The sequence below is a fragment of the Xiphophorus hellerii genome, chromosome 17, assembly GCF_003331165.1.
Source record: "Xiphophorus hellerii strain 12219 chromosome 17, Xiphophorus_hellerii-4.1, whole genome shotgun sequence".
Classification (NCBI taxonomy): Eukaryota; Metazoa; Chordata; class Actinopteri; order Cyprinodontiformes; family Poeciliidae; genus Xiphophorus; species Xiphophorus hellerii.
The window spans coordinates 2838723-2859618 of NC_045688.1; the positions used below are offsets into that span (position 1 = coordinate 2838723).

A 20896-nucleotide genomic window follows, 5' to 3' on the forward strand; every position below is an offset into this window, starting at 1 on the left:
TGACCCACCTGCAGGTCGGCGCGCCGTCAGCCAATCAGACAGCAGGGGGAGGAGCCAATCGGTTTACAGGAAACTCCTGGGTCAAGTTGAAGTTCATGTTGTGGTTATCTCGGTTTTGTTTGCACACTGTCGTGTACCTTCATGTCAGGATATGCAGTTTGGAGAAAAGCCAAACTAACTCGCTTTAAAAACAACGAATAACAAGCAGTTCATACAGAAAACTTCATTAATCTGACCAGAATATTTAAGATTTTACAGAAAACTTCATTAATCTGGCCAAATTATGTAAGATATTACTGCAACTCTGATAATTAATACCATCAGGAGTTTCTTGTTCTGTTTTATTCAACTTTTCTGTCCCAGGATTTTCTTAAGTATATACAGAAGAAGAAAGAAAAGTAAAATTAATCCATAGTTTTAAAGGTAAAAGGCAATTTTATTTTTAAAGCACATTTTTAGCAACAAGGCAAGACAATGTGCTTTACAAGAATTAAAAGAAATTACAAACAAAATAAACCAAAGGAAAGAAAAAGAATCTAATGTTGATCTAAACTGGGTGCTCCTGTTCAGGGTTGGTAGAAAAGTATCCTCTGGTCTGATTCCTTTTCTAGGTTGCAACTGTAGGAGTCTATCTGCATAATAATCTAAAAATATATCTAGTATAATATTGGTCTAAATAGTGAGTACAGTTTCTAAAAATATAAGCTAAAGAGTGACTAAACTAGAGTCTCTGGATTCCAAGTTTGTTCCAATTCCTTTCTGGGTTAAAAGTGAGTACTCCACAGTTTCTAACAAAATAAAATAAGACAGAGGAAAGGACACATTAGAGCAAATGGCAACATTCAGACAAAACACAGGTATGAGTGAAGGGGGTGACATCAGGGGCCATGAAACTACGTTGCTCAGAAGTCCGATAAGATGTTATTATCAAGGCATGTCCTTGGGAGCGCTCAGCTCCACAGCTGCATGGATAACAGGAGGTGGGAAGGAGCGTTATGTTTACATATCTTCAAGGATTGGAGACATGCAGCCCTTCCAAGGCAACACGGGGAAAGCCAATTCAGATACAGAATGTGTTAGGTCGAGTAGATTATGAATTTCAATCTTCCCTAAAGTCTCTCCGATACATGTCAGTTCCCAATTATCCAAATTAGTTTGGTCGTTCCACTGAGCCGAAACTAGCAACTTTTCCCAGATCGATTCCATCCTGTTAGTGAGTTTTGAGTCCTCACCTGGGCTGCGAGTCTCAGCAAGACTCATATCTAACTCTGTCCCCACTCTGTCCGCTAGTTCGACCAAATCCGTCACAAATCTGTCGATAAGCCAGGTATCCGCAAGCTCCAAACAGCAGGAATCATGTTATCATGAATAAATCCAGGGTGAATCCCGCCGGGTGTGTCCCTGCAGGACAAGAGGCTCTCCTGTGCCCAGTCTTCTCATCGAGAAAATTTGAGCAATCGCATTGCTGAACTGCTTTCAACAAATAAAAATGAAAAAGCTATCAATAAAAAAAGAGGTAAAATTATGAAAAAATTGTCCTGCTTCAGAAATGATTTACCATGACCAGCAGAGTTAGTCTAAAGTAATTATTTAACATAATGTAGGGAAGTTGTGCTGGCTTTAATGAGCCTATAATAACCTTCCTAAAGAAAAGAAACTGATTATTTGGGTCAGTTTCCTCTGTAAAGTCGGACCTTTTTATTGTTTTCAGGAATTTGCATCAAACAAATAGAAAAATAACTTTTTTTACTTCCTTTTTGAAATAGTTTCAACATTTGTATGACATTTTTGTCTTTATCACCCCATATTTTATCAGAAAAGTATCAATTATAAATATACATTTTATTTTAATGTAATAGTTCAAGAATATGCTAAAGAAAATGCTCAGTTTGCATTAAATTACTGCTAGTAACTAAAAGTTAAATAAAGTATATAAATCCATGAAAAATGCCACTAACCACTAGATAATCTATTAGCATTAGCATCCGTCACCAGAATTCACGCTTATTGGGTCTTATTTTGAAAGAATCAGACAGGAAGCCAGCGCTCAGTTTGTAATAAATGACGGTTTATTATAAAGATTACAATCTGTCAAAGAGCTCATCAGCTGTCATCGTGTGCTCTCCGGAGCTTAGAAAAGAGAAAAACTGCACGTACACGCACGCCACTCACTCCAGAAGAAACCACAGACATACTGTAAAAAGAGGAAGCTAGAGAGGAAGAGGAGGAGGAGGAGGAAGGATTTACACGCAGGTTCAGAGAGTCGGGATCTCAGCCGGTCAGCAGGAAGCAGAAGAGTTTTCCTGATCGTTATTCCGTCTTTTTCCAGATTTGTCCTGGTTTTCATAACTAGCTGCTGATCTGTTAGCGATCCCTGTTTTAGTTTAGCTTCACTCTGCAGCGCCCCCTGCTGTGAAAATCTCCAAAATAACCAGTTATAAACAACTCATAAAAGCACATATACTGTAGTATAGATGAGCGGAAACCAGGAAACTTTATAATTCATGAATTAAAACGGATTAACATGGTGGATAATAAAAATAAACTGAAGCAGTTTCAGCTTTGCCTCAATTTGTTCAGGTTTTCAGCTTCACGTCTCAGATTGGATATATTGTTGATTTTCTTGCACATCCTAAAGTCACTTTTTATACATAATTTTTGGTTGATTTTAGCTTTCAAACTATTAACTAGATCATAATTAATTCACTATTTTTATATTTTGTTTGGTAAAAGCAAAATTAAAAGTATTTTCCAGCTCATTCTGCAACAGAAATATTAAATTATATTTTTCCACAAACAAAAATATATATATATATATTTCCTCGCCTTAATTATTAGCTGAAAATGAATTTGTCAGCGTCCTCTAGTGGCTGAAAGTTGTAAAAACGATTTGAAAACAATGTTTTGCATTTATGGGTTTCCTGTTTTAGTATTGGATTTAAACTGTAAAAAACTTTACAACATTTTGACGCGTTTCCTGTCATGTTTCTGAATCACAGCGAGGCTGAAAAACAATTTAAATTAAATATTTATTGGTCTTTTGTAACGTTCTAATTTTTACCTGCTGGACCAGAACTTGACGTCTGACCCGTCCAGTGTTTTTTTTCACCAACAGCTACTCTAACAGATATTATAAAGGCTTTACTCTAATATAATGTTTTGCTAATAGACTGTACATTCTGCATTTCAGGGGTTTCTATAAAATATTGGCTTTGTACAACTTTGGGATCATGATTGTAGCTCGGCAGAAGGACTGAGATGTGTTGTCATGGTAACAGGCACTGAGCATTGATTGTGATTCGGGGGGGGGGGTTGATCCATATGGGAGGGGGGTTACAAGAAGTTTTAACTGGGGCCTCGGTTCCCACCAAACTGATTCCAGTTCAGATTCAAAGACTAAAACCTGCAGGATGTTCCTGGACTTCCTGATGTGTAAAATCTGAGACGCTCACTGAAAACTTTTCAACATAGTGCTGCGTTCACAGTTATCGTCCGTTTTCACTGGATTTACAAGCTTTCGCCTGTTTGGAAAAAGATTTTAAAAGATATTAATTCCACGCATCCTTAAAAAGTCTTAAATTAATTTAGAGTAAAGAAAGTTGATCTTAAATGTTATTGTGTCTGAACTATTTAATTTTGTATGTAGTTTTGTTTTATTGTTTTGTTCTTGATGGACTTCTCTATCTAGCAAACGTTTGAGTTGCGCACAAAGATCTTCAGCGGTTTAGCTAAGATACTCTTGGTAGCACGCTAGCTAGCATTTTTGGGTCCATCATTAGTATGTTTGTTTTTGCTACTGGTTCACTTTTAAGTATTATATATTTATTCCCTACATTTGTAGTTTTTTCTGTCTTAAATTTCATTCAAGCTGGCATTAAAAAAGTCTTTAAAAGTCTTAAATTTGATTTCCTGACACCAGTAGATAACCTGTATTTTATGGAAGATAACAACTAGCTCATTATTCGTGCATCTATTGTTGATTTTTACCAACAATATTCTGGTGGCACACGGGTGTAATTACACTGCAAACCTCATAATATAGGGAATTAATGATTTGTGTGGGGAAATGTTGCCATGAAGCCATTTTACTGGCTTAGTTTTGGATTTTTACTATATCAAAATCTAAATATTTTGCTAGTTTTATACTAAAATAGGATTTCAGTAAATAAAACATATTTAACAGTTATGATATAATAGCTATCTAAGCTAGGGGCTAATAATACAGTTTAATTTGGTAAGGTTTTATTTAATTTGCTTCAGCTAAAAGATTGAATATATTAACTTAAAATTAGGGCAGCACTAAAGAAACGGCTAGGATTTACTTAATTTTTGGAGATTGGCAATCAATTGATACTTAAACAAGAAACCAATCATATCCACTGATCTTAGATCCAGTTGATATATTTAATGATTTTTCAGACAAAAGAAATTTGCATCGGCTTTTTTTTGGCCAGGCTTTTTAAAAAATTGGTTATCGGCCAGAAACTGTAGTCGGTGCACGATTATGTAAAATAAGTTGGAATTTGTCATAATTTGTGGGTGTTACATTTAAATACTAGTGGTCCAAATTATAATTTTGTATTTAATTTTCTACTTTCTAACAAAAAAATGCTCAAAAAATAAACCAAATTTCAGAAAAATGATCTTTTTCCTCATGATTGCCCCAGAAGCTGTTCAACATTTTGGTAGTTTTGGTTTTCTGGGTCGTTTCAACGGATGTGTGGATGACCTGCATCAGAAGATGAGCTTAAAGGAACTACCACTGGGGCCAGTTTGGTGTTTTTAGAAAGACGTACTGTTTCTTTAAGAGCTCCTGTTAATCAGGATGGGCCATAAAGTGCAACAAGCATTAATTGGCTAAACATCAGGAACTGAACGACATGTGAAACTAATTAATTTATTAGCTTTATTACAGCAGCTCAGATGTTTCGATGTGAACTGGATCAGAACTTTTAAAACCAGTAATTTAACATTTCACTGCAGCTTTGTACTGGGAATAAGACACTATATATTCGTACTTATATATGTTTTATATACACAATATAATTTATTTAACTATAGCTCTGAACTATTAAATATTCCTTTGGAAGTTGAGCGTATTGGAACGTTTTCAGTGTGGTTCATCAAAGTCTGATAATATATAAATCTAACTGCTGTAAACATGTAGCTGTTTTTTAACTAAGTTCTAGTTAAATTTTCCTCTTTATTGGCACAAAAATTGACCCTGTTCAGGGTTATAAAAACTTACAAACATCTGGATGCGACGGTGTTCCCGTTTGCCTGTTTTTATGTTTGGATTCAACTCCACTTATGGCAGGGAAAGCATCCCGTATATGGCAGGGGAGGAAACTCCTTTTATGGCCTGTTCCCATGCGACCTTGGTCAGGGCGTTGTGATGGTTTAGTTCCTGGCTGGGATGGGAAGATGCATGAGGAGGAGGAAGGTAGAGTCTGTACAGATGGCTTTGAGCAGATAGCACCGTGTACAGTTAGCCCTCAGAAAGCAGGTAAAACCCTGAAACACACCAACGCCACCACGTCACACTCATCGACAAATCATCATGAACCCCAGAGCCTCCGCCGGGAATTCAACTCATTGTCAAATCATAACTACACATCTGTTTCCAGACGACTAAAAGCTCTGCACGGCATCACCATTATTATTATTGTCATTATTATTACTTATTGATTAATTCTAAATGATCCATTAACATATGAATTCATGTTTGAAGTAACACAAAACTTTATGAGTGATATTTGATGGGGGGGGAAACCACAACAGCCAAAAAAAAAATGTCCCAGAACTTTCCGGATCATTTAGATAAACCGGCATGGATCGGCTCATTGATCGGCTCATTGATCGGCTCATTGATCAGAACTCTGAGTCCAACTGCAACTTTTACTAAAAACATAAGAAAAGAAATATGTTTATTGTGATTAAACTGATAAAATTCTAACAGCCAAAAGTTAATCTTTATTTGCCTGTTTTGATTGTTTTCTGTTATTCAACATGTTTTGATATTTTTTGATTTTGGTTTAAAGTTTCCATAAAAACGAGTTTGTAAGCCTGAAATTTCCTCAAATTTAAGATTCAAAATGTGTTTTATTTTTTAAGGCAGCAACTAACAATTATTTTCTTAGTTGATTATTCTGACAATCAGTTAATCATCAGAATAATTGATTATTCTGATGATTAATCGGTTATTCGTTTGGCAGAATAATTGATAACATTGACGTTTACTGATTAATCGTCAAAATAAGCGATTAATCAGGAAAAAATGACACATTCTTCAGATTATCTGTTTAACCACTGAAGCCTTTTTATAGAATATTATAATTATTACATTTCTTTTTTAAAATAAGAAAATAAAGAGTTTATTGCCTAAAATGCAGTACATAGCTTTACTTTAGTGAATGTGAACCAAACTTCTACTGATGAGTTTTAGTTGAATTTATATTTTTGTGCAGTTTTAGCTTAATTACTGCTGTGAACATGGATTTTCACTAATTGGCCTTTTGTTTTAGTTTATATTCTCCAGTTAATCAGTTACCAAATTAGTTGCTGGTTATTTCTATAAATTAATCCAGTTAATTGTTTCAGCCCAAATATTTTAGTTTTAGTGGGAAAAGTGTGGAAAGTTGCCAATGTTTGAATTAAAGAACCACAAACTGGACAAATCTGTATTTTAACCAACTAAATTCAGGATTTTTTCTCCAATTCCTCTGAAATATAATCATGTTTATATTTGTTGTTTATATTGTACGTTTATTTTGGATATTTAAAATGTCTTCCAGTGTTAAATGTTCATCATAATTTAATGTTCTTGCATTTTTATGCCATTATTGTCATATTAGTAAAACATGATTATTGATTATGGCAATAACGTCTGGGACAATTTATCGTCTGGGTCGGATCTGTGTTGATCGGACTTTTATGAAAAGATCGGCTAGAGGTTGCATTGAGACAAAAACATTGAATTTGGGTCACAGTGTGGACGTGAATTGTTTGCTATGTGAGTTGCAGGTCAGAGGTCAGAGCTGCTGATTAAAGAGCTGATGAGCCGAAACGTTTCTGCGATCTGGCATCAACGAAACCGGGGCGGTTCTGTAATGGCTGAGATAGTGGATTAAAGAGATGGCCCGGGGTCTGACTTGAGGTCAGGGGTCGTGAGGTCAGAGTTCTGGACGCCTAGAGGTGACTGGTTGGAGGCGATGGGTCAAGTGGAGCTGTCCAGTAACTGTCTGAGGGCCCTCTCGATGTTGATGCGGTGGCCCAGTCTGGTGACGCCCAGCTCCACGTAGTCCTCCTTGGTGAGCGCCGGCAGGTGGGAGCCTTCGATCTCGTGCTCCTGGAAGCGCTGGCGGTGTTCGGCCAGGCCCATGCTCTCCAGCCAGTCGCCCACGTCGTACTTATTCCACAGGTTGAGGGGCCGCTGCCTCCAGGGCCGCAGGGCCAGCAGGGGCCCGCTGAGGACCGGGGAGGGGCAGGGCGAGGCGTGAGGCGAGGGCGAAGGCGAGCGGGACCTGGTTCGTGCGCTGGCGCTCCTCATGACGAAACGGACCTCCTTTGGTTCCGACGGCAGGCTGAGACTTGAAGACTTGAGGATGGTCAGACCTCGACCAGAGCTCAGGTCGGGCCGCTCGGAGCAAGGCGCCGGCGAGGAGCCCAGGCCCATGGAACGGTCTGAGGGGGAGGGAGACGGGGACGGACTTCGGCGGGTGACGGGGTAACGACTTCCTGGGCGGACCGTGTAGCTGGCGCCGTATCCTCGCTGGGAGATGGTGTGAAGTTCACCGAGGCTGGAGAACAACCTGCAGGACATCAAACAGGAAGTCACTCAAACAGTTTCCTTATTGGACCATCGGTGACCTTATTGGACCATCGGTGACCTTATTGGACCATCGGTGTCCTTATTGGACCATTGTTGTCCTTATTGGACCATCGGTGACCTTATTGGACCATTGTTGTCCTTATTGGACCATTGTTGTCCTTATTGGACCATCGGTGACCTTATTGGACCATCGGTGACCTTATTGGACCATCGGTGACCTTATTGGACCATCGGTGACCTTATTGGACCATCGGTGACCTTATTGGACCATCGGTGACCTTATTGGACCATCGGTGACCTTAATGACCTACTGGTGTCTAAGAAGGATTCCAACTGGTGTGATTATTCTTACTCAAGCTTGTAAACTTGTTGCTTCAGAACTGAAGAAACCTTTCAGAGAAATAGTAAAACTTCTTCAGCGTATTGTTGAAGAAGAATATAAAAAGTGAAGTTATTCAGTGTTTAGTATTGATGTAAAGCTTGATTTACCCTCTGAACCGACTACACTTCTATAAACCCATTTAGGAATACGGTACCAGGCAGTTGAACGTACCTTGCGCCCCCTACAGGAGACCTGCGGCCCGGGTCCAGTGGACTCGGTTCTTCCCCCAGAGAGTGGCTGTCTTTGTTGAGCAGCTGTAGCCGATTGGCCAGGTCCAGTCCCGACCCGGCCCGGCCGCTCAGCTCCAGGGCGGACGCCGAGCGGGCCGTCAGGTCCACCGCCGACCCGGAGCTCTGTCCTCCCAGTGCCGCCGGTCGGCCGCCGCCTTCATCAGGGCTGAACCCGCGCCGCTCGTCGTCTCCGCCCCCCCACAGCTTGGACCGCCTCTGGAACAGGTAGCGAGGCTGCCGGCTGCTGCCGCTGGTGGGGGAGGAGCAGAGCGGGGAGGAGGGGGAGGAGGAGGCGGCGGAGGGGAGGAGCTCGCTGTCGGACGACTGCTTTAGCAGCGGGTCGCGCAGCACGGAGCGGCCGCGGCCGATCGGCGACCGCAGGCGGGGCTTCAGAGCCGATGGGGAGGTAGCGGAGGGGGAGGGGGCGGGGTGAGCAGCAGGGGGGGAGGAGGGAGAGGTCGGGGCGGGGGGGGACGCCAGCGTGATGGACGGAGGGAGCGAACTGGGGGACAAGGAGCTGTCATGGAGACGCTCGTCACCTCCTTCTTCCTCGTCTCCTCGCTTCACGAGGGACTCCGGGCCGCTCTCCCCTCCCCCCTCACCTCCTCGCCGTGGCAACAGGGACAGGGAGGTGGGGGGAGGCGGGGCAGGGGAGCTGGCAAAGGCGGGGGGCGGAGTCACCAGGCCGATCCTGCGCAGCTCCTCCCTGGTTTCCTCGTCGCTAGAGGACAGCAGGGCAGGTGGGAGCGTCACGGTGTAAGCCCCGCCCTCTTCCTCCGAGCTGCCAACCGTGAGGCTTCGCCGCCGGTCGATCAGCGCCGAGTGGCTCTCATTGGCCAGCGCCGGCAGAGGGGAGGGTCTCCATCGTTCGGGGGAGGGAGCGGCGGGTGACGTCACCCCCCCCTCCGTCTCGGGTCGCTCCACCTGTCCGTCGGGGAACAGCGGCGGCGTGATTCGCTTGTGCCTCAGCTCGGGGCTGGTCTGAGGCGTCGAGTGTTTGGTCCGCTGCTCCGGACTCGTCTGAGGAGAGGTGCGCTTGGATCGAGGCTCGGGGCTGCCCTGTGGGGTGGTGAACGGCGTGCGTTTGTGTCTGGTCTCTGGACTGGCAGCTGGGGTGGGGACGGGCGTGGTGGAGGCAGAGGAGTGTTTGATTCGAGGCTCGGGACTCGGCGTTCGGGCGGTGAGCGCTCGCTCTCTCGCGGCAAGAGCCAGTGCGAGTGGAGACGATGGATCTGAGGAAACAAAAAACGGGGAAACGTTTAATCAGGACTGGATTTGAATATCACATATTGGTGAGAAAGCAGAGCTGGATTGTTTTCTGAGCTCCATTTTGTCTGCATCCTGTAATCTGTTTCAGTTGGCCTTTATATTTATGGAGTGCATCAAGGCAGTGTCCTCGGTCCCATTCTGTTTTTGTTTTTTTTATTATTTGAAGCTCTTCTATGAATCGATGGCAGAGCCACTAAGGAGAACTCCACCTGGTGAAGAACTTGACAATATTTACTATATTAACTAATATAAGTTAAAACTACAAAACCTAAGTAGCAACATTTTTTATGGGTCTTTAAGGATTTTTTGCCTTTGCAAATTGAGTACAGATGTAGTTATATGTTTTCCTGTTGGAGGCGCTATTGTAAAGCAGTTTTGCTGTTTCTTCACTAGCAATAGAAAACATTTTTCCAAACTCAGTTTAAAATATTTTTTACATTGAAAGAACACAAGATCTTACAAAGTGCTAGTTCAAATATCTTAGTTTGTTCTTATTTCAAATGTACAAACTAAAGTAAACAACGGACAATACTTGGAGAGGTTTTGCGTTTTTACAGTGCAGTATTTGAACATACGCTAAACCTACATTTCCACGGAAATGCAGTTTTAGGGAACCATCAATGTTTTTTGTAATTATCTTTAATCGAGTTACACAACAAAAATCAAAAATGTTTATCGTTAATCGTTTGAGGAATTCTTATGGCCTGTACTCCATGATTAGCGCCACCTACAGGTCTGGTGGAGTAAAACAAGCATTTTATGTTTTCTGTGTTTCTGTGGGGATGAAAACATTTCTGGAAACGCTTCCATGTGGACAGAGTCTAACGCTGCTCAGCATTAAACTTTAAGGACATGAAAGAAATAATAAAAAAGTTTTTTATTTCTTAATACATATATATGTTTTCCTCAAATCCCTCACACTAAAACTATACGGTCAATCATGAACTGAAACAAGTAGAGCAGGTGTCAAACTCATGGCCTGGGGGCCAAAACCGGCCCTCCCTAGTTTTTTTTTGTGGCCCTTTAGACTCATAAGTAGAACTTTGAAATTACATCAGTCAAATCAGAGCAGTTTTGATCTGCTGCCAAATGTCAGTTCCTCCAGTTTTTCTGCAAAATCAACAGATTGTTGCAGGTTTTTTGTTTTATTGTGCATAATTGTGTTGTGAGTTTATTGCAAATTTTCCACAAAAATTGGTAAAAACCTTTGGGTTTAAGTGATGCTAACTCCCACCTGCAAGTGGTGGTACTTCTTACTTTAACGCCGCTGCTGCCTCGCATTAATTGATGTCAAGTTATAGACTGTGACCGATAAGCGGAAATATCATAAATATTTCTACATTAACTCCACAAAACTGATTACAAAAATGACAAAAACAATGAAATCCTGGAGGAAGTGATAAATGTGAAAAGATGTTAAATATTATTTAATTTACTTATCAAATGCAGAGACTTCTAACATTCTATACCACCGGCCCTTTAAGAACATTCATGACCTTGACGTGACCCAAAATGAAAATGTGTTTGACCTAGAGGTTTCCCCGTCAGCGGGTGGAGGAAGGTGTGCGGAGTCGGTGATGGCGACAGGACCGGCGCCGGAGGCGGAAGCTCGCCCAGGTCGTCCATGGAGTGGCTCTGGGTCAGGAGGGGCGGAGCCTGGCTGTCTGACCCCGCCCCCTCCACCGACAGGAAGAGAGAGGAGCGGCGACCCTGAACCCGGGCGCGCTCGGACAGAACCTGCTGCTGGTACAGCTCGGCTCGGCTCGGGCTCATCAGTCCACCACAGTCGGGTTTGAACGGATCGTCTTTGATCCCAAGACCTGAAAGGAAAGAAACTGGACTGATTCTGAACAGAGAGGCGGCGCAAACATTTCAGTTTCCTGCTCGGAGGTTTGACCTTCAGGCGACCTCAGGATTCAGAGATGAAGATGTTTAAAGTGATGAGGAAGGACAGAATCACCAAACGTTCACAGTTTGAACAATTTAATGACCACAGAGCAACAGAAAGTATTAGCAGGATACATTTAAGCCAGATTAGAAAACGGCCTATTTAAAACATGTTAGCATAACGGCTCGTTGCATTTTCTGTTCGAACGCCTCACTAAAGTACTCTCACATTTTATCGCATTGCAGCCGTAAACTCTGCCGGATTTATGCAACAATTTCTAACCATAAAGAAAAAATAAGCATTATTTTCAGTGATTCCTTCAGAAAACCTGCTTAGCCTGGTGCTAGGGGGCGCTAGAGCACCACCGTGTTTCCAATTAATAACCGGTTAATCCAAATAATAAACAGATCAGCCCTTCGCTGTTTAGATGCTAAAAGTATTTTTTAGCTGCAGGTGATTCGTTTGCTACAAATGATGTGTTCGCTAAAGGAATGCTGTTATTGCACTTTAGGCAATAAAATGTTTATTTTCTTACATTAAAAAAAATTGAGTTGCATATTTTCTCATCTTTTAATATATTTTTAATATGATATAAAAAGGTTTAAGTGGTTAAATGAAAAATGAGCAGATTGATCCGTGGGAATCATGGTTTTGTTTCTTAACGTCTTCCTGTTGGTTTATCTCTTTAGGAGTTTGTGGGTGTGAATACTTTAGCCAGGCGCCGTGACCTCTGAAGGTCGCGTTTTCTACTCTGGATGACGAACAACACAGTGAAGTCAGACAGATGATGACGGGCGATGCTAACCCTGCTCCTCAACAGGAAGTTGTTTCAACAGAGGAGACTTCCTCCTCTGGGGCTTGTTGGGCGCGGCTTGATGTCCCACGTTGGCGTACGGGTTTTCTATCGGTCGTCCCCGGCGACGGGAGAGCGGCGAGTGTCCGAGGGCGGGGCTGGTGCTGTGGATGGACAGTGTGGAGGTCTGCATGGCGGTGTGGAGCGCGGCGCCGGCGGCGTGTCCGTCGGGCTGCGGCGGTGGTGGTGGCGTGTCCTGCAGGATGATCATGGACCGCGCTTTGCGCTGGCGCTCGGCGTGGGCGTGGCTCCTGGCGTCTGACAGCTCCTGCAGCCGCGGCTCCGCCCCCGGCTTGAAGCTGGAGCGAGTCAGGCCCTCGCCTCGGGCCGGCGGAGGCGGCGGCAGGAAGGACGGCGGCGGGCCGGAGTCGAAGAGGTACAGCGCAGAGGGGGACGGCGGCGGGGGCGGCGCCGTCTGAGGGGGCGGCGGGATGGAGCCGTCCGTCAGAGACGAGCTGCGAGGGAAACGGCTCTCGTGGATCAGAGCCGAGATTCTGTCGTCGTCCGGGGTGCCTGTCGATGTAACCATGGAAACGGGAGCATAAACAGCTGGGAACCGCAGAGAGTGAATTTTCCCCTCCCCCTCCAAATCTAACAAAAATTGTGTCAAGTTTATGCAGCAAAAAAAAGAATTGTGCTTCTTCAATGTTAGAGAAATTTATAAAAATGTTTCCAGAGGTCATGAAAGGTCAACATCAATGTCTTCAAAAGAAAAGCAGCACAATTTAAATTTATTGCTGCTCAAACGTAGATGCGTTGAAGATGCCAAAAAAATTTAAATTTTGAAAAAAAAATGAGCGGGGATGTAGGGGTGGTGGTTGACCTCTGACCTCTGGAAACAGTTTTATTAGTATCTTTTGAAGTAATTGCAGCACAAATTAACATTTTTGCGGAACAGACGTTTGTAGGGCTGTTGTAATCGAATATTTTAGTAATCGAGTAATCTATCGATTATTCTTACGATTAATCGCGTAATCAGATAAAAAAAAGATAAAATAAAACATTGGTAAATCTAACAGCAGTATTACTATCGCATATCAACATCAGTCCAATTTTTCACATTTGAGCTTCCCTAACAATTACTTCTCTGTAGTCTAGAAAATTAACTTGTAACAATAATAGCTCAGTTTCTAAGTTAACCTGAAGAAAAGTTATACAAAGATTTGAAATTATATTCAGTGTAATAAAGAGGCAGGCTATTATTAAAAATGTTTATACTCCAGGTTTTCGTTCATGTTTTCATCTTCAGTCAGTTTAATAGATGAACTCTCACCTTGCCCAGACATTGATAGCGTTTGTGTTCATGTTAGCGACGGGATTTGACACCTGCATTCGTCACACACAGAAACATCTACCAGGTATGTAACGTCACGATGCTGTTCGCCACCCACTTGTTGCACCCGGAATGATATGAAATTTATTTTCGGGTATTTTGATGAAAACTACGCATCTAAAGCACAGCCGCCCCCAGTGTTCAGTCTATCCGCTCACCTTTATAAATAATCCCGCCGTTCGCTGAGCCAGCGGCTCCGGGAGGAGAAAAGCTGCCGTACTCCAAGCATCGCTCCCGTCATTTTAAAGATGTTTATTGGTCCCCCAAAAAGCGGCAAAAACCCGGACATTATCATGAATCAGTAAAATCCTCCCAGGCCGAACTTAAAAATTGGACGTTATGCTGCTAACTCTTAGCTTTCGTCCACAACTCAGGCGGAAGTGACAATGCAAATAAAGTCCCGGCCGGAACATGGTGCCTAAATAATAAAACATAATATAACGAGACTTCGAGGCAGATAAATTTTCCTCGAGGAATTTTAATAATCGAGGGACTCAAATCACTCGAGGAATCGTTTCAGCCCTAAACGTTTGACACCATTTTTGGAGAAGGCGGGGAAACGCCACTCAGAGGCGGAGAGTTGACGGGTCTCACCGAAGCTCTTTGTTCTGGACATCCCTCTGGGCAGCGGCATGGTGCTCTTCTCCGGGGCGGAGGGCGGGACCAGACCCTGGCGCTCAAACAGAGACTGCAAACACAACACGCTCTTTAGCTCCCCCACTGGAGAAAACTGGAACTGCTGCATTCACACAGCACGTCTTGATGCTTAAGTCACATATTTTGCTGAAATCAGATTTTTTTGAATGGTTTTTCTCATTGATATATATTACTGGCTTGGACAGCACTGATTAGCCGCTGTAGCTAATAGCCAACAACATTTACCCCAGAAAAGCTCGGTGGTAGAGGTGCGATGGCAGTCCTCCAGCAGCCTGCTGTGTTTTTGAGTTAAAAAATGTTTAAAGTTGACAGAAATTTTTTTAATATTTAAGTATGTGTTACTAGAAGAAATGATTAATAATATCAAAACCCTAACCTTAAAGTCTTAAAAAACGCAAACTTGAAAAAAAATAAACAAAAAGTCAAAAAACATTTATCCTTCATCCATGATTTGTCACTTTATTCGCTGACGTTGTTAGCATGTAGATCAGTAAAGACAGAAAGTATTTGGTTTCAGTGAATAATAAAATCTTTAATAAAGTTTAGGCTGGCAGGACCTAAGTATAGCCTGGTGGCCCGCCAGGCTGATAAAACACTGAGGGAATCCCTGAACCAAGGTTATTCGCTTTTTGTTAAAAATACCAAAAACGAAAATTATTTTTATTTCTGCGTAGTTCATTTTATGTCAGTCATGGGAGGTTAAATAGTTCATGATTTTTGTTTGTTTTGGTGTTAGAATCGTTCATCTACACGTAGAGTCGCTAATCGTGTTCTGCTCGTCTTACGTTGATCTCCGCCTGCGTGATGCGTCGGCTCGTCGGCCGCTGCTTGACCGTCGCCGCCCTGAAGTCGTCGGTGGGGCGGGCCCTCAGAACCACTTCCTGTTGACCTCCGGCCAGCATCTCATCTAGTTTCTCTGCAGGAGGAGAAAAAGATCAACAAATTGGAGGACAAACACAGAAAACACGACAAATGCAACAGAGACGCCACCACAGAGCGACTTATCGGGGCCGCAGAAACAAACATGGCCGACGGAGACTTCTCTATTGTTAAACCGTGAAGTGATTTTCTCAGACGAAAATCTGTTTGAAGATCAGTTCTGACATAATTAGAGCTGTCACAATAAATCATGATAAATTACTTTCACTTCTGATTATTAATATTTTTTGAAGGACAATTTTGTTTAGAGAAATTTCATAAACCATTTTATTTATGGTTTTGGTGATTTTATTTATTTAGTGTCCAGACTTACATTTTCTTTGAGAAATAAAACTTGCATTATTCTAAACTTCAGCATTGTTGGACCATCTGGTCTGTTGTGGTACTGCAGGTGTGACCTTTGCCCTCTGGCGGTTGTTGCTGGTTCTGTGGTTTTAGCAGTTGAATTTAGATGCATTCAGATGCATTTTTAAAATCTTAATTTTCAGTTTCAGTGCTGCATTTGAGGTATGATGAAGCACACAAACGTCAGCTGTGCTTTAAAGTAATTTATTTTCCACTACAGTGAGAGAGAGCAACACGTTCAGTGGATAACAGGAAGGATGGATGGAGCTTTTTGCTTAAGAGTTGTATGGAAAATACTGGATTTAAATTCTGCAGTTTTCTGCAGAATTTATTAATTTGTTGAGCAGAACTGCTTGCTTTTTAAATATTATGACAAATGCATCATTGATCCTAAGGAAAAATTTAATTTTGTTGTAACTTATTTAAAAATGGGGCAGGAAGGATCTCCTGTAGCAGTTTGTGTTACAGCGAATTTGAAGGAGCCTCTGTTTTTCAATGGTGTAATTGAACTGTATTTATTTTCCTTATTTTGCTTTTATTTGGTGCTAATAGAAAGTTCACAAACACCCAGAAATATTTACTAAAACAAAGACAAAAAATGAGGAAACTGCATGTTTTATTAAAATAATGTTTAATTTATTACCGAACAGCTAAAAAAAAAACTGCAGTTCTCAATAAATGTGTCAGAACTGTCGGGTCGGTTCTGAATGATTCCTCAGAAATGTTTGGCTGCGGCTCTGAAACGTCACAAACACCAATCAGAGATGCACAGCGTAGCTCCACCTCCAGGTGTTTAAATCTCAGGCTCTGATTGGCTGAGAGGAGGAGAACGCTGTGCGTCCCGAACATTAAGACACAGAACCTGACCAGAACCACACTGAGTACCACACAAGTGACTCACCGTAACGGCGCCTCCTGGCTGCAGACAGAGCAAACGTCAGCAATAAAAGACATCAAACTGATCAGTGTGTTTTTAACTCTGAGTTGGTTTCTAAACTCTGGTTTAAATAAACTCTGTGTTTGTTTTTAACTCTGAGTTTCTTACCGATCTCCTCCAGGTCGGCCGTCATGGACTTGGACCGCAGCGTCAGCGACGTGCTTGGGGCTCGCTTCGGAGGGGGCGGGGCTACGAGGTACGAAACAGGAAGTTACCATGACTTGGTTCAACAAAGCCGGACTTTAACTATCCCTTAAGTCCAAACGGGTTTTATGTCCTGATAGAAGTTACTGTTAGATACTTTATTTAGTTTTAAGGTGGAGAACCAACAGATTGAATTACCGTATTCTCTGGACTATGAGTTGCTCTTTTTGTCTCTTTCCCTGTCCGTGTTTAAAACCCATATAAAAACTTGTTTTTCATTATTTGGCTTTCAACCCATTTTTATTACTTTTAACTGTGAAACTGTCACTTTATAGTGTTTTTGATTCATTATTGTGTGCTTGGCTTTGTGACTTTTTTTGTTTTTTATTAGTGTGCACTGCAAAAATATAAAATCACACAAAGTATTTTTGTCTTGATCTCAGTACAATATCTTACTACACTTGAAAAAAGATAAAACCAACTTACAAGCAGCTTTTCAGTAAGTTTTAAGTTAACATTTCAAAAATATTAATTCCATTGGCAAATTTGTCATAAAAAATAGTTGCCAATGAAACTAGAACTATTTGTAAATATTCAACAATTGTTCACTTCAAAGTTCTCATGTTTTGCAGAAAAGTTACTTAACTTTTTTTAAGGGCTAGACAAAAAAAACTCTTGGTAAGATTTTGAGTTTTTGCAGTGCGCTTGCAAACGAACCACACCACCAGCCAATCAGAGTATTCCTTTCATTTGCATTTTCTACAGTAAAATCCTGAAATATTACCTCAGATAAACAATGTAAGTTTACCTAAATGCTCTCAGTCTGAAGAATTGAAGCATTTTTTTTAATCTTACTGTTTTATTTTGTAGTTTCTGATAATTATTCTGATTTGCTGGCTGTGAGATTTAAAAATACACATCGATAGTTATTGTTGGTTCAGAAAATGGCAACAAATGAAGTCGTGGAAAAGTGACAAGTTTAACTGTTGGATAAATCATTTTGGCTTCATCTTAAAATCTGAACTGTACCTTTAAGACGAACCTCTGATGTCAAATTCAGTCACATTAATTTTATGCAGGAGGTTATAAAAGCAAAACTCTGCTGTCTGACTTTAATAACTTCAGGAATTACAGCTTTAACCTGTTTCTGCAGCATAAAACCACCTGCATTTACAAACATTTTACAGAACAAGTGAACGTTGTTGCTGAAAAGTGACGCATCAGCAGCTGCACCTTTCTTCCTGATCAGGTTTGTTTCTGACTTCCTGGAAACCGAGACGACCTTCATCAGCAGGCGACTTCCTCCCTGTCGGATCAGAGAGACGACCTGGCGGTGACCCACCTTCACCACGTCGCTGCCGTTCACCTTCACATAGCAGAGGTCAGAGGTCAATCTCAGGAACGGTTTAAATTCGACTGGCGGATCAGTGACCTCTCACCTCTATCAGGAAGTCTCCGGTCCTTAGCCCCGCCCTCCAGGCCACGCCCCCCTGATCCACCGACTCCAGGTACTGTAGAGCAGGAAACGCCGGCGTGGGAGCAAACTCCTCAATGGGCGTCTCAGCTGGATAAAGGTCAAAGGTCAGTGAAAACTTTAATTTAGTTACTTTTGTAACTTCAACATTAACTCTATTGTAGAGGAGTTTAATCAACAGCTTTCCAGCATTGACTGGAAACCAGTGCTGCCATGTGATCACGGCTCTGTGGCTGTTATGCAACAACGCAACGAGGAGTTTTCCTCTCTAGGTTTCAGATTAAAATATCTGTGTTGGTTTCTCCGTCCAAACACCCACCACTCCTCCGTTTCTACCTTTAGCTCCTCGCAGGACGAAGCCGAATCCTTCGCTTTCTCTCTTCTGCAGCACGGCCGTCTTCTCCTCGATCACATAGTCACTGGAACCAGATGCAGATTGGAGAAAACAACTGAGATTATTTGGTAATTCAGATTACTGTCCTGTAAATAAATGATTGCCTCAACTTCGAAGGTCACTTTACAATTTGTTCTTCCATTTTAATTTCAGATATATTTATAGCCATATAAATATTGACTAGTAAATATTTATATGGTTATGTGGAGTATTTAAAAGCAGGCAGTATCTTCCCTGTTGGAGGGATCGATGCTAACGATCAGAAACCATTTATACTTAAGATTTATACCTCTGGTTTTCTGAGGAAGCTGTCCTGCTGTGTTTAGACTAAAGTTGGTTTGAACTTTAGGTTCTGACCAGAACAATAATCATCAGTAAGATGGAAATCAGTGAACACACTGACTGCTCAGAAATACTCCACAGAACCGCAAAGACTCAAAGCAGGCTTTGACCGAGGGTCAAATGTGTGTTAGGTCTGAGTTGGAAAAGACTAACTAGTCAATATTTATGTTTGATGAAAACATGCAGTTCCTGAATCTCACCTGTAGGAGGTGTAATTGTCGTAGGAGCCCACGGTGTAGTGTCTGAAGAGCCGCTTCGTTCGGTCCTCTCTCGTCTCTGAAACACAGACATTACATGTTGGAAGCTGCTGGGAAGGAGATGGGGGCCAGCAGAGGTCAGGGGTCATCAGGTCGTTACCCAGTCGCGGGTCGTATTGTCTCATCTGGACTTCCTCCACGCAGTCGGCAGGAAACCAGCCGGTTCTGCCCTTCACCGTTCCCTCCCAGAAGCCTCCTTCACCGATCGACAGCACTGCAGACACAAACCGGGTCAGAACCGGCCCAGACAATAACTGAGTGACTTTACTTTAGTATTTACTTTTTGGAAACTTATGACTTTCACTGCGCTACATTTCAAAGACAAATATTAACGGCGTAGAGTTTTTGTAGCGGAGTGGTTCTACATGTCAGGTGGTTTCAGCAAGTTACAAAGTTCTGTAGAAACACTCAAAGTATAATTTATACTTTTGAATACTTAAAGTACTTTAACTTCAGTAAAGTTTTGACTCAGCAAAATTTATTTGTGGTAAAAAAGACTAAACAATGAGTATCAATAAATAGTTCCCAAAATTCTGAACAGGAATTGCTGTGCACCACGGAACTGCCATCTTGGTAGGTAAGCGCAGCGTAAAGCATAGCTGAACCATCATGGCTTCCAGACCAACAAAAAGGAAATGTATATCGGGAAATGAAGTTATCCCGATCAATGATAAAATTATTGTTTTGAGATTGTTTACTGTTGCCAAGACAGTCGGTTACAGTTCCTACCAAGATGGCCGTCGGCTACAAAGTTCCTGGAAGTGTTTTGTACTCAAGTACGAGAGTTGAGCACTTTGTCTCCCACTGACCTTTGACCCGCTCGCCCCTGTGCAGCTGGATTTCTCCAGACCCCTGGGGGACGTGGGACCGTGTGGCGATGAAGGTGCGCCCTGGCACGGCACTGTAGAGCCTCCTCTTCCTCATCTGTGGCGTGTGGGGGGGTGAGGAGGGGGGACTGGTCTCCGCGTGGCCCCCCCCACCGGGGCTGCGGGGCGACACACCAGTGAGAGGCGGTGGCCGGACCGCAGCGTGGTGCGTGTGCAGCGGGGCGTACCTGAGGCGGCGCGGGTGGCGTCTCAGGGAGTGCGTGTGCGAGTCGTGATGCGTCTCCAGGCTCTGGAGGGAGGGGCCGGGCGAGGAGGCGGGGCTTTCCAGGGCGTTGTCGCTGGCAGAGCGAATCAGAGAGCGAGGAGACGACAGGCCATTCCCAGCAGGGGTTCTGGTGGCGCCGACCCGGCGGCGCTTGGTATAGGACGGGGTTTCTCTGAAGGGAACTACTTGGACACATGAAGACACACAGAGTTCACCTCAGCAGCGGCGCCAGCAGGAAAAACGCCACAGACATTTCATTTTAGATTTTATAAGTAATTCTATTTCATATTCAAATTACTTACAATATCACAGTTAATTATATATGTTTTAGCAATTTTATATTGCTTATCATTTGTATTTACTAAAATTAAACGATTCTATGCTATTCTTTTTTTATGTGATGCAAGATTTAATTTTTACAATAAAAAAATATGATTAAAAGTATGTATGCATGTGTGTATACACACATATATATATATATATACAGTACAGACCAAAAGTTTGGACACACAGTTGTGTTCAAACCTTT

At 42.4% G+C, this 20896-nt stretch overlaps 1 protein-coding gene and 1 long non-coding RNA gene across 6 annotated transcripts in view; one reads left to right on the forward strand and one right to left on the reverse strand.

Annotated features, from left to right (window-relative positions):
* Positions 1–2047: 2047 nt before the first annotated feature.
* The window catches only part of shank3b (SH3 and multiple ankyrin repeat domains 3b), a 46820-nt gene continuing 27971 nt past the window's right edge, over positions 2048–20896 (reverse strand). For 3 of the 5 annotated variants that reach the window (XM_032589057.1, XM_032589056.1, XM_032589054.1), the window contains 15 exons: positions 20330–20552; positions 20085–20260; positions 19376–19489; positions 19219–19294; positions 18619–18701; positions 18248–18372; positions 18042–18174; positions 16773–16853; positions 16629–16646; positions 15229–15359; positions 14381–14474; positions 12406–12966; positions 11242–11532; positions 8717–9675; positions 2048–2238 (listed from right to left, as the gene is read on the reverse strand). In XM_032589057.1, the coding sequence (XP_032444948.1) occupies positions 2104–2238; positions 8717–9675; positions 11242–11532; positions 12406–12966; positions 14381–14474; positions 15229–15359; positions 16629–16646; positions 16773–16853; positions 18042–18174; positions 18248–18372; positions 18619–18701; positions 19219–19294; positions 19376–19489; positions 20085–20260; positions 20330–20552 (3200 nt within the window). In that variant the 3' untranslated portion in view covers positions 2048–2103. Of the gene's footprint in view, positions 2239–8716; positions 9676–11241; positions 11533–12405; positions 12967–14380; positions 14475–15228; positions 15360–16628; positions 16647–16772; positions 16854–18041; positions 18175–18247; positions 18373–18618; positions 18702–19218; positions 19295–19375; positions 19490–20084; positions 20553–20896 lie in introns of all 5 variants that reach the window. The other 2 variants (XM_032589053.1, XM_032589055.1) reach the window with 2 other exon arrangements.
* LOC116736556 (uncharacterized) lies at positions 2120–20449 on the forward strand. Its single transcript, XR_004342609.1, has 3 exons — positions 2120–2297; positions 13362–13365; positions 20417–20449. It is a non-coding gene; the product is annotated as an uncharacterized LOC116736556 (long non-coding RNA).